Source organism: Ranitomeya imitator, chromosome 1 (genome assembly GCF_032444005.1).
Source record: "Ranitomeya imitator isolate aRanImi1 chromosome 1, aRanImi1.pri, whole genome shotgun sequence".
In the NCBI taxonomy this organism is placed as follows: domain Eukaryota; kingdom Metazoa; phylum Chordata; class Amphibia; order Anura; family Dendrobatidae; genus Ranitomeya; species Ranitomeya imitator.
The window spans coordinates 1,085,360,631-1,085,374,887 of record NC_091282.1 but is presented as its reverse complement, the minus strand read 5'-3'; the positions used below and the strand labels follow the sequence as shown (position 1 = coordinate 1,085,374,887).

Genomic DNA, 14,257 nt, shown 5'->3' with positions numbered 1-14,257 from the left:
AAAGATAATATAAATACTGCAATCTGTTTTTTTTATTTAATTTTCACATTTTCAAGTCCTACATAAAAGTTAAAAGAGCATAGTCATATAGTCTAAAAACAATTATTGAGAGATTCCATTAAAAAGGTTGCTTCTATGAACAGGAAAATGTGTGTCTGATGATGCACTATAAGTTGGATGATTAGATAATTGGTGGCAATACCTATTGACTTCTGCCAACAGTCAATTGGACCGAGGTTTATTTTAACAAGCTCCATTCTCTATTCTTTTAGAGACCACTGCCAGATTAGCCTGAAAGTAGCCTATCCCTCTGTCATTGTGAAATAAATATTTTTACTGGATGTTTATGGGGGGAATTTGAGGGGAGGTGAGTTGTTGATCGTTGTCTAAAGCCTTTGGGTATATGACACTGAGGACCAAGGACATCTACATCAAAGACCAAGGACATCTAAATCCACAATGAAATATTATATTTTAGAAATGGTGCTATTATGAGTGACAGTTTATTCTGTTCTTAATCTAATGAAAATTATTTTATTTGTGTGTCATACAGCTGCTGTTATACCTAAGTATGTATAATATATATTAATAATGTTTTACCTCCACAGGATTATCGTTTAAATATTTTTCTGCGTCAGAAGTGGAACGATCCCCGTCTCGCATATAGTGAATATCCAGATGACTCCTTAGATTTAGATCCTTCTATGTTGGATTCTATATGGAAACCAGATTTGTTTTTTGCTAATGAAAAGGGTGCAAACTTTCATGAAGTAACAACTGACAACAAGCTTCTGAGAATCTTCAAAGATGGAAATGTTCTATATTCTATTCGGTGAGTTACAAATTTGAAGTAGACATAATGGAGCAGATTCACTATTTTAAGTGCCACTAGACAACTGAGGATACCACACAAACTTTTGGTGCATTTTTATATAAATTGGCAAATCTACTTTTAGACCTTAATGAATCTACTTAATAACCTACTTAATGAGTAGTATAAAGTTAAACTAAAGTGTCTAAGAATTAATCAAATTTATTCTCCAGCATGGGCAACTGTAATATAAATATATTTGTAACATGCTATTCAAGGTGATTCTACAAGTTAATGATTAATGGGGTTTACTTATTTTTTCAAACACTACTGTAGTTCTCCATTTTTGGCCACGTTTTTGCTAAACAATAGTATAACATGGTCATATGTTGCTTTTTAACTGAACTTGTATTTACCTAATTCTGCAACCTTCTAAGGACCATTTGTTTTAATATAAGGTCCTGACTCCTGATACATAAACCTATGCAATTCAATGAGGGTGTACTTATTTTTTTCATGACTTTAGCTGTTAGAACTTTTCGATACATATGAGCTAATAGAAAGATATATTTGGCAGCAGCTTACCTCCCCTGAAAACACTAACCCAATCATTCTTTTAACTAACACCACCATTTACCTGCTTCAATCTTAAGAACGGAGGACATGCTGGCATGTATGAAGGGGTCAATTTGCATGTCCAACTCTCTTCTGTGAGAAGTCAGCAAATTGTCTCTTCAGAGAGGAAGAATACTAGAACTATAGTGCTACCTATTGTAAGTAGCAACTTTCGACCCTTTAGTGAGCCTTGCCACATGACTTGTCAGTGCTAAGTGTGAGACCTTGCTTGGCTGGGTGAGAGGCATCTGACCGGGATCCAAGGGGTAACGTTTCACCTTGTGGAGATTGACAAGCCAAGCCTGTTGTGCCAAGGTGAGGAGACTTTTAAGACTTGCAATGGTCATCTGGGAAATTAAATATGCAAATTGTATCTTCAGAGAGGTAGAAGTCTAGAACGCTAGTGCCACTTTTTGGAAGTAGCAATCCTGAAGAGACAATTTGTATATACAATTTCTAAAGAGGAGCATTCGAAGGCTTAAAAGTCTCCTCACCTTGGCACACCAGGCTTGGCATGTCACTCTCCACAAAGAGAAACATTATCCCTTGTATGTTGGAACTCTGAAAACTCCAAAGCACATATTCTTCCAATGTAGTAGAAAATCTACAGCTATACAAATAGAAAAAGCTTGATCTATATTAGAAAACAAACAATAGCTAGGTTAAAATAACCCGTCAGAAGATTCATGCTCCCCAAACAACAGGCAGCATGAATCAGAGTCTGGCTGCATGATTATAGCCAGGTATATTTTTTTCTGAAATGCAAATGCAAAAATATACTTTAAAGATCTAGACAGAGAACATAGCCAGAGACAAGACTACTGCGGTGCTGCCGCTGGCTGATTTCTCCTAGCGTTTAAGTGATTGACAGGTCTCTCACTTTGGGAGACTGTCTATCACTTCTAGCAGTACTTGGAGAAGTCGACTAGGGGTAGCACCGGAGTAGTCCTGTCTCTAGATATGGTCCCTGTCTAGATCTTTAAAGTATATTTTCTCTTAAACGCTCCGGTATTTCATAGAAAATTATACTTGGCTTTAATCATTTTGTCAAGCTCAGATTCATGCTGCCCGTGGCTTGGGCAGCATTAATTTGCTGACAGATTCCCTTTAGGGTGTCCCAAGGTATTGATGGACTGCTCATTATAAACCACGTATCTTATCTAAGTAGCCTTAGGAGACAGCCAAGAAAACTGAACAAAATGGAAGAAAAAAATACATTTGAGCTAAGATGTTGGTAGAGAAGAGTAGACCTTGGGACATATTCTGTATCTTACAGAAAGCCACGAGAGACAGTTATAAATAGACCATCCATTTATGTGGACTGAATATGTTATTGTACTGTATGGTGAACTAATGAGGATTTAGCGAAAGCTTTTACCTTTCAGGATATTTGATGATATATGTTTTACCTCCAGTAAAAAAAGGCTCAATGTCATTAGAAGGACATCATTACAAAAATGTGCCTTGTATAGGAAAAGTCAGAAGTAGCCTATGGCTTTACAGAAACAGAAGCAATTGCGACATGCCATTCAATGTGTCCTTTAGTATCACTGGGAAAAGAGAAAATCCACTGGAAATAGAAATATGAACAAAAATGGAATTCACAATTATAAAATACTGAAGATTGGAAGATGAAAATGTATCTAAAATATAATTGCCTAGAATACTACTTCCTGTCCGGAGCTAATGTCCGGAGATAAGTGACGTCATCAGTGTCCAGTGTCTGATTGGTTGCCGCCTGCTGCGAGCGACCAATCAGAAACGCGCCGTACTGTGACACACTCCGCCCGCCATTTTGGTGTGATTTTTTAATTTTTACCTCACAGCAAGTTTCTACTGCGTGGAGGCGGGCCCAGTGACGTTGCTCTTCAAGCTCCTGCCGAATTTCGTCAAAAAAATGATAATACCATTTACCAAAACTATATATATTTAGTTGTGAAGTGGTTCAGTGACATTTTCACACCAATTTTGAACTTTTGTTTGGTGTTTTCTCCATATACTGCCTATTATTCACTGACTGTTATACTGAGAGACTGCCGTTTATTAACCTCTTCTTTGCCACATTGGGTATATTGCTCTATTATTTGCCACATAAGGACATTGTCCATTATTGCCCAGCAATTTCTCTGCAATGTAAACTGCCTATTTATTAATATCTGCATTCCTGCAAAGAACTATTGCCTATTATTAACTGGCTATTTTCCTACTACCTGACACTGCCTCTTATTAACCTGTTGTTTTCCACCACCACGCTTAAAGCTGTTTAGCTTAGCCAACATGAGCTCTAATAGTAAGGATACTAATGACACAGAGCCCAAAGCTGCTGATGGCGCACGTAAGATTAGGTCTGATAGAAAGTATACTAATAATGCAGAGCAAAAAGAAGCCCCTGCTCCTATCTGCCGTATTTTACTGATCAGTATTATACGGCTTTCTACGGCCGTAGAAAATCGCAGCATGCTGCGTTTGTCATCGTATTGCGCCAAAAAAACGCCAATGAAAGTCTATGGAAGCCAGAAAAATACGGATTACACACGGACCAGCAGTGTGACTTGCGAGAAATACGCAGCGGTGATAGAGAGAAAAGCCGGCAATTCAGTGCGGTGTACAGTAAAATCACACTGACAGCTTACAGTAGAATAGGTAGAATAAATGTGTACACATAGAATAGGTATATATACAGCAGTGTATTAGTGTAGCCATAGACATATAGATTTTAAGTACTTATGTAGGAAATACGTATATAACATACGTACTCATTAGCATATAGGGTTAATAACTCTATATCATATCTACATAAATTTAGAAATATGATATATCAATACATATTTTTATAGGTAAGTAGAACACACATTAAATACAAGATGTAAGATGTGTATCATTCAAATGCCTGTATTTGGTGATAGGAACCTGTATTTGAAGCTCCAGCAGTATAGCTGCTGAGAGATTTCATTTTGTTTTTAAAAAGGGTGAGGTTTTTGTGAACAGGTAAGAGACGGGTGGGATGGCTGTTCACACACATCTCTATCTTCAGGTGTGTTCTGTACATATAAATAGATATATAGATAGGTACATTTTTAGATAGATAGGGAAAGAATAGAGATTTTACTTTCACATCAACATTTTTCTGCTATTTGGAGAATTTATGGTGGAAAAAAGGCTATTTCTGCACTTCCTGCCTAAGGGCTGACCCACGCCACTCTTGCTGTAAGTTGCATGCAATGTATACGGAATTTGTACTTCACTTGCGGCAGGTGCGGCACATGTGGTTTCTGCTGTTTTCGCCACAAAATCTCCACTTACCAGTGTTTTTGTTGTGGCTGCATTTAATGCAATTGCCGAAGCCGCGTTTGCTGCATTTACTGCAAGTTAACTCCAAGCTTCATCTACATTGCATGGCACTTGCTGAAAGTGTGTTGTAGGTCAGTTCTTTGGTGCCAAGTGTGGAAGTTGTATTGTTTTTAACATTACTTCTGCAAATATCAGAAACATGCAGATGTGAAAGAGGTCTGAGTATTAAGAAATAGGAATCAGTTAGTTAGGACCCATCAGTTCAAAGGCTACCGTGATGTGGTTGATGGGCATGCTTATATTAGCCCATCGGTGTACTATGAACGTTGATTTCTTAAATTTTACACTTCTGTAAAAATAAACACAAAAAATTTGGGTACACAAAAAGGCTTTTATTTCTGTTGTACCTATTAGAATTATTTAAAATGAAGGCTTAGCTAAGCCCAAGAGATGATTAAAAACGTTTCATACCAACCCATCAGATGTAAAATTACTGTGAAAATACCTGATGGGCACACAAGTATGCGCCAGTATGGGTACTAAGAGCCTTTCCACATAATAATGAAATATTTTAAAATGTCATAGAACATACCAATATACATAGTACGCGATTAGAGAACACGGCACTCAGTAAATATGAGGATTGGCGGTGCTCAAGTAGGGTGTCCACCCCGTAGATAACAGATGAATAAAACTTGGCACTCAATTTGAGAAGAAAAGCTTCTTAGTTTATTGATGCATCCAGACAAACAAAAGTGCTAAACGTTTTCGGTCCACACCGGACCTTCGTCAGAGCGTTTCTTTGACATTGACTGGATGAGGAAGCCAGAAAGCCTGGATGAGCGTTAGCAAGAACAGAAAATCCAAGAGCTGCAGTATGCTGGAGGATCACAATGGAGAGTGCCTCGTCATGAAAAGGCACAGAGCCTGAGGGGAGTAGCGGCGCTGGATCCTAAGCGCTCAGTGGAGCAGGGCAGAGAGGAGCAACGGATTTTCTGTTCTTGCTAACGCTCATCCAGGCTTTCTGGCTTCCTCATCCAGTCAATGTCAAAGAAACGCTCTGACGAAGGTCCGGTGTGGACCGAAAACGTTTAGCACTTTTGTTTGTCTGGATGCATCAATAAACTAAGAAGCTTTTCTTCTCAAATTGAGTGCCAAGTTTTATTCATCTGATACCAATATACATAGTTATTGATACATATTATTTATTATTTACATTATTGTTCTTAAGCAAAGAACCGTTGTTGTGGCATTTGCCACAACACGCAAAGTTGTCGTCTGATGTCTTTCATCCCTCCCCTCATAAGCATGTTCATGGATCCTGTGTAACTGTACCTTAAATAACAAGAATTGTCAAGAGCTGGTGAGTGCAGCCATTTTTTGTTCTTTCTTACTATTATTTATTAATTGTATTATTCTTACATTTGAATAAATAAAGTATATATGGATTCTAGACTCCTGATTCTTTAGAATCGGGCTGCCATCTAGTCTAATATATAATTGCCTAGAATACTACTTCCTGCAATTTGTGCCAACTTCCGTGGCTTTGTCCAGAGCTAATGTCCGGAGCTAATGTCCGGAGCTAATGTCCGGAGATTAATTGCCTAGAATACTACTTCCTGCAATTTGTGCCAACTTCCGTGGCTTTGTCCGGAGCTAATGTGCGGAGATAATGTCCGGAGCTAATGTCCGGAGCTAATGTCCGGAGCTAATGTCCGGAGATAAGTGACGTCAACAGTGTCCAGTGTCTGATTGGTTGCCGCCTGCTGCGAGCGACCAATCAGAAACGTGCCGTACTGTGACACACTCCGCCCGGTGTGATTTTTGAATTTTTACCTCACAGCAAGTTTCTACTGCATGGAGGCGGGCCCAGTGACGTTGCTCTTCAAGCTCCTGCCGAATTTCGTCAAAAAAATGATAATACCATTTACCAAAACTATATATATTTAGTTGTGAAGTGGTTCAGTGACATTTTCACACCAATTTTGAACTTTTGTTTGGTGTTTTCTCCATATACTGCCTATTATTTTTGTTCTTTCTTACTATTATTTATTAATTGTATTATTCTTACATTTGAATAAATAAAGTATATATGGATTCTAGACTCCCGATTCTTTAGAATCGGGCTGCCATCTAGTTTCTAATAAACCATTCTATCATTATTAACTTACATTTATTGCAACATAGCTGCAGGTTGAGCTAATTTAGAAATAATCTCTATTGCATTTTTTTTTCAAATAATCTCCATTTAAACAAGATAAAATATCACCAGCATGGCATGCAATGGGGCCGAAGAGGTAAATCTGAATGGTAAAGACTAGTCTGAGGGCATTGCATAAAATACTCATGGGGTTTAGGTATGCAGGTGGGGAGGCAACATAGCAAAATTTTATTGAATGGACACTGTTGATTCTTCATAAATCAAGAGTCAAGGCAAATAAATTAAAGAAAATTGGTTAGCAAATTTTTGCTATATAATCAGAAGGCTGCATGAGATAGGAACGGAAACACATAATTCAGCAGTGTCATATATTAAGCTGTGTACTGTTGTTTACTTATAATGAAGGTTACGCAAACAACAAAAAACTGTCCTTATTAGATTGCCATGGCACTGTAAAAACTGTATGTAATCCAAAGCGGACTTAGATCAATTTAGCCGCAAGAAGAGAACCATATAATGATGAACTATGTATAAATCTTTATTTGTTATTAATATATAAAAACAACAAGGCAAGCAATATCAGAAAAACAAAGTATCCAGGAAAATGATCGGATCACACTACAACAAATTGTTTCATAATGCATCCATAACTCTGTTAGATGGTCTGCTATGTGTACTATAAAGAAATCCACATCTATTATTGTTATCCTCTACTGCAGATATGTAGGGGCAATGGTAATCCATACTAAGTTTCCCCTATCCACAATAAGAAGATCCAGCCCTCATAAGCCAGCACACATAACCGCTATGTCCAAAGTACCATAAATACCTTAAGGGATGAATCCCCAGGCAGACCCAGTGGTGCAGAGCGGGAACCGATCAATCCTCCCTCATGCGCCCTGATGCGCCTTTCACCCTAAGCTTCTTCCGGGGACCCGGGAGGATTGATCGGTTCCTGCTCTGCACCACTGCTCTGCTTTAGGGTACAGCAAAGAACTCTGATTGTTTAACAACTGCTCATTCAGTAAAATCAGTGATACTGGAATCAGAGTCTCTTTTCCTACATTATGCTGCTTTCAGATGAGTTAGCAAAAAACCTGTTACCAGATTCCCTTTAAACATTGTAATATATTGTGTAGCTTTGTAGAAAAATTTGCTGTTGGAGGAGCCAAATGATAAATATAGTGAAAGAAGGTAGAAACAAAGATTGTGCTACAGCTCTCTGTTTATTTCACATGAGAGCTTGATTCACATTTACACTGCTCTACTTCTTAAAACTCCTGCTGTATATTGTCTTTTGTGCTTCGTCTGCCTCTGAACATGTGTTGAATCTGTGTCTTTGTATATTCTGCATGGGAAACTTACATAGCAGCTTGTCTCCACCTACTAGCGTTTATTGAATAAAAATGAGTGATAAAGCAGGCTTGTGCTAAATGCCGCACTTGATATTAATATCTGCATGTCAAAGTTTAGACTTCTTGGATCTGAACTTTTTCTAATCTCAGCTATTGCAGCAAAATGGCAGCTGTAATATACAGCTCATACCCTCTGCTGATGGTACAGGCTCAGCTTTTAATTCTGTGCCGTCAATCTGCCTGCCATAAATGCCAGGTGGGTCCAATGCCTTATAGGCAGGTTTGTATTTATAGGCCACATGCTGCCAAGGGTTTGATAAATATCTACACATTAATATGTTTTGAATTGATTTTTTTTTCTATAATTCTCAAAAAGTTCTCAGCTTATTGCTTTCTAAAGTGTAATATTTACAGATAACAATATAAACTAGACTGTTTATCCCTATAACAGCATTGCTATCATCTTCTGTATAAAGCTAATTCAAAGCTAATTTAAACTCTTTTTGTACTTAAAAAATATTTGTAGCACCAAAGTGGTAACCAGATGCTTTACATACAAAGTAAACCAGACAATTGCAACACGTGACTTTTCAGATTGTTCTCTTTTAGCTGACAGGGTACTTTGGGAGTTGTAGTATCTGCATACTTTTAAGGGTAATACAGATTGAGATGCTTTCTTGTGACTTTAAAGCAAACATGTCAGTAGGATTTTGCTAAGTAAACTACAGGACTTGTCATGTTGCCGCTGTTACACAGATTAAAATGATACCTGCTGTGAAGAAATCCGTCTTGTGGTTCTTGTGTAATCAGTTAAAAAGCTTGTGCTTCGGGGCGTGACTGTTGACAGAGTCTTATCTTCCTGCTGTGGGCCAGAGAAACCAAGAAGAGACCTGCCCACAGGCCGCCCTGAAGCACAAACCGTCTGTCTCTCTCTCTCTTTCTCAATGATGAGGAACATGTATGTGCTTTGGGGGTGACCTATGGGCAAGTCTTTCCTTGGTTTCTTTGGCCTAGATCAGGAGTATGACACTCTGCCTACTGTCCCGCCCCTTGATCACAGGCAAATCATTAACTGATTAACTTCTTATTCTGACTACATAAGAACCACAAGATGGATTTCTTCACCCCAGATATCATTTTAATCAGGGTAACAGTGACAACCATACAATGCCTGTAGTTTACTTGGCAAAATCCTGCTGACAGGTTTGCTTTAATATGGAAAAAATGGTCTGCACTGAAAATTTAAACGAGAGGTGCAGAAGGACTGGGTCGTAATCCCAATGCATACAGGAAGGAAAATCTGCTGCACTCTCAAAAATTGATATTATGCAATGTAATTTTATTAATTAACATTTATACATAAGTTGAATCAGATGGGGTACATAAGCAACAAAATAAAGCCAATTTTGACCCATCCCGGTCTTTGTCAAGGTTGCAGAATATCTGAATTACTTTAATGCAGGGTGTGGAAACAGGTTCGTTTTACTTGTGGATTGCTTTGATTATTATTGTTGTGACTTTAGACACTAGTGAAATATGTTCCTCAGGGTCTGTGTGGGATGTTCACTTCTGCAGATATTTTCACCTTAAATCGCACTTTGGTAAATGGTACAGGAACCCCAGACAGTATAGACAAGAAAGGAAAGTAATATTATAAATGTAAATTGGATTTTACTGATGTACTTGATGTAACAAATATACAGAGAAAAGCAAGCATATGACTAGTGCGGCTATGTTCAAATCACGTTATAGCCACACATCGGTCAGAGACTCTGACAGAGCTTTCATCTAAAGCCTTGAAAAATGAGATTCAGCATATCTGCTGATGGGGTCATTGACTTTAATGAAGCTGTCACTTTGTGCTCTATCTGACCTCGTTTTCTGCAACATTTGCCTTTTTCAGGTGAGAACCCAAACGTTATCAACCACATTTTGTGCCTGCCTGAAAAAAGCGGATACTGACAAAAATTAAGTCAGATAAAACACAAAGTGACTCAGTCTGTATCATTAAAGTTATCAGCCCCATCGACGGATATGTCTGAATCCCATTTATCAGGGCTTCAAACAGAAACCCTGCTAGAGACTTTGACATGTGGCAAAAAAGTGAAGTGAACATAGACTAAATTACATCTTCTGTGATAAAAGGCTGCACAGGCTCAATGATTACATGTGATGGCACATGCCTTATAGAGTATCTAGCAGTTAAACACCTCTCTCCTCTGGCTCTTTATCTTTTCAGGTAGTACTTTACTTCTGCCTGAAGTTCACTCACTGTGTGCAGTCGGCACTAGGGTTGAGGGAAACGGATCGGACAAATTCAAAAATCGCCGACTTTCGGCAAAGTTGGGTTTCATGAAACCCGACCCGATCTTAGTGTGGGATCGGCCATGAGGTCGGCGATCTTCATGCCAAAGTCGCATTTCATATGATGCTTTCAGTGCAATTTTTCAGCCAATGAAGGAGGACGCAGAGTGTGGGCAGCGTGATGACATAGGTCTCGGTCCCCACCATCTTAGAGAAGGGCATGACAGTGATTGGCTTGCTTTCTGCGGCGTCACAGGGGCTATAAAGGGGCGTGCACGCCGACCGCTATCTTACTTCTGCCGATCGTAGCATAGGGAGAGGTTGCCGCAGCTTTATCAGAAGAAGGGATATAGTTAGGGAGGGAAGATTAACCACCAAACCGCTTGTGCTGTAGCGATTTCCACTGTCCAACACCACCATTTGTTTGCAGGGACAGTGGAGGCTATATTTTTGTGCATCAGCTCTGTAGCTTATTAGGCTGCCTTATAAGGCTCCCTGATAACTCCATTGCTGTTTGCACGCCGCTGTGCAAACCAACTGCTTTTTTAAAAGCAAAATCCTGTTGCTCCTTTTTGCACAGTTATCTTGTTTATTTGTCCACACTTTTGTGTGCAGCAGTCCTTTTTATTGCTGCCATACTTTTCATGAGATCATTGTAGGGAGATTGAAATTGTACTACAGTCCTTGTATTTTTTCATATATCTTCCAGCAACTTTTTGCCACTTACATTGTGTTGCTTTATACACTGGGCCTGAGTTTTGGTTCAGTCTCCCCCCAAAAAAGTGAGATTCAAATTCTCACAAAGTGGATATACTTCTGTCCTGTTAGTTTGTCGTATATCAGCCAGCCACTTTCTGCCACTTAGATAGCGTTGTTATATACACTGGGCCTAAGTTGTGGTTCAGTCTCCAAAAAAAAGGGGAGTTTCAAATTCTCACAAAGTGGATATACTTCTGTCCTGTTAGTTTGTCGTATATCAGCCAGCCACTTTCTGCCACTTAGATTGCGTTGTTATATACACTGGGCCTCAGTTGTGGTTCAGTCTCCCCCAAAAAGAGGGAGATTCAAATTCTCAAAAAGTGGATATACTTCTGTCCTGTTAGTTTGTCGTATATCAGCCAGCCACTTTCAGCCACTTACATTGTGTTGTTTTTGCACAGGGCCTGATTTTGTGTCCAGTCTCCCAAAAAAAAGGGAGATTTAAAATCTCAACACGTTTATATACACCTTCTACCTTGTTTTACAGTACCATATAATGGTTGTTATTTTGGTTAGATTTTCCAAAAAATGAGGAAGTCAGGTGGAAGAGTCAGTGGGCGGTGGTTGCGAGCTGGTACTGATGGTGGTGGTGGTGCACCTGGTGGTAATGGCAAAAGCACAATAGCACCTAAGGCTGGAGGTGTTGAGCCAGCGTCATCGTCTGGCTACACAAGGCCTCGAAGGTTCCCTTATCTGGGAGTAGGAAAATGGCTTTAAAGCCGGAGCAGCAGGAAAAAGTTTTGGCTTTCCTTCCTGAATCAGCCTCTAGCTCTTTCGCCTCCTCTTCAGAAAGTTCCAAATATAAAAGCAGTGAGTCGTCAGTGGATGCTCCCGGTCAGGAACAAGACACTACAGGTTACTCCATGGAGCTCTTTACACATACCGTGCCTGGGTTAGAATGGGAAATTGTTAACTACCCATTACAAGATGAATCGGACATGGAGTGCACTGATGCACAGCCACAGCTAGATTACAATGTTGTTCTATTGACTCAGATCACTACATTGCCCTAGCAGTGTACTGAGCAAGTATCTGACCCTGATGAGATTATGGTGCCCCGTCCCGAACGCTATAGCACCTTACACGGTGACACAGAGGAAGGTGCACATGACATTGAAGAGGAGGTGATAGATGACTCAGTTGTTGACCCAGATTGGCAGCCATTAGAGGAAGAGGGTGCCACTGCCAGTAGCTCTGAAGCAGAGGAGGATGATCTGCAGCAGCCATTTACATCGCAACAGCTTTCATCTGGCAGGCCCGTATCAAGCAAAAAACGTTTGTCAAATACAAAAACAGTTTTAGGACAGCGTGGCCATCCGGTGAAAGTAGCACAGCGTGCAATGCCTGAAAAGGTATTCCTTAGTAGGAAGAGTGCAGTGTGGCAATTTTTTAACCAAGATCCGAATGATCAGTCAAAAGTTATCTGTAAGAAATGCTCAAAGACCTTTAGCAGAGGGAGGAATATTCAAAATTTAAATACAACGTGCATGCTTAGACATTTAACCAGCATGCACTTGCAAGCCTGGACTAACTACTAATTGTCCCGTACCGTTGGTGCACCTGCTCAGAATAAAGGTAGTCAGCAACACTACATTGCTTCCCTCACTGTAAGCCCACCGGTTAGGACACCACCAGCAGCAAATGTGGAGGTATCGTCGCAAGGCCAAAGCAGTCAGGGAATCACATGGTTATTGGTAGGAAACACTGTATGTAGGCCAACATCGAGAATACCATCACCAACCCTCTCTCAATCCGCCATGTCCACCACCACCACCACCACACTAGTTCCACCATATGCACCTCTCCAGTCCAGCTCACCCTACAAGAGACTCTTGTTAGGAAAAGAAAGTACTCATCCTCTCATCCGCGTACAGAGGGTTTGAACGCCCACATTGCTAGACTAATCTCGTTAGAGATGATGCCCTACCAGTTGGTTGAAAGCGAAGCTTTCAAAGCCCTGATGGCCTATGCAGTACCACCCTATGACTTACCCAGTCAACACTTGTTTGTGAGAAAAGCCATCCCAGCCCTCCTCTAGCATGTCAAAGACCGCATTGTTCATGCACTGAGGCAATCAGTCAGTAGAAAGGTGCACCTCACAACAGATGCATGGACCAGTAGACATGGCCAGGGACGTTACGTGTCCATCACGGCACACTGGGTTAATGTGGTGGATGCAGGGTCCACAAGGGACAGCCATAGTGGGACAGTTCTGCCTAGCCCATGGTCTAGGAAACAGTTGGCTGTAGGCGTTCGCCACCACTCCTTCTCCTCCTCCTCCAGATGCGAAAGCTCATTCACAGAGCGCAGTCGCACGACCACTCTATCCGCAGCTGCCAGTGTTGCACATGAGGTGTCCCATTATCGAACAGCTAGTGGTAAGCATCAGCAGGCTGTGTTAGAAATGAAGTGTTTGGGCAACAAATGACACACCGTGGAAGTACTGGCCGAGTACTTGCAGCAACAAACTCAGTCATGGCTGGGCAGTGTACATCTTGAGGCAGGCAAGGTATTCAGTGATAACGGAAGGAATTTTATGGCTGCCATAGCCCTTTCAGAACTTAAACACATACCTTGCCTGGCTCACACCTTGAACCTGGTGGTGCAGTGCTTCCTCAAAAATTTTCCGGAGTTACCAGCCCTGCTCCTGAAGGTGCGAAGACTTTGCTCGCACATCCGCCAGACGCCAGTACACTCCAGCCGTATGCTGAAACATCAACGATCACTGAATCTTCCCCAGCACCGCCTATTAATTGACGTTGGAACAAGGTGGAACTCCACACTGCACATGGTTCAGAGGCTGTGCGAACAGAGGCGTGCTGTGATTAATTTGTGGGAGGATATGAATACACGGGCAGGCAGTTGAATGGCAGACATGGAGTTGTCTGGTTTGCAGTGGTCGAAGCTACAGGACCTCTATCAAATCCTTCAGTGTTTTGAGGAATGCACACGGCTTTGCTG

The 14,257-nt window shown here is 40.6% G+C and overlaps 1 protein-coding gene across 1 annotated transcript in view; it reads left to right on the top strand.

The window, feature by feature from the left end:
* GLRA3 (glycine receptor alpha 3) overlaps nucleotides 1-14,257 on the top strand; it is a 456,170-nt gene that overhangs the window by 304,790 nt on the left and 137,123 nt on the right. Inside the window, exon 4 of the mRNA XM_069745769.1 lies at nucleotides 609-832. Coding sequence (XP_069601870.1) covers nucleotides 609-832 — 224 coding nt within the window. The remainder of the gene's footprint in view (nucleotides 1-608; nucleotides 833-14,257) is intronic.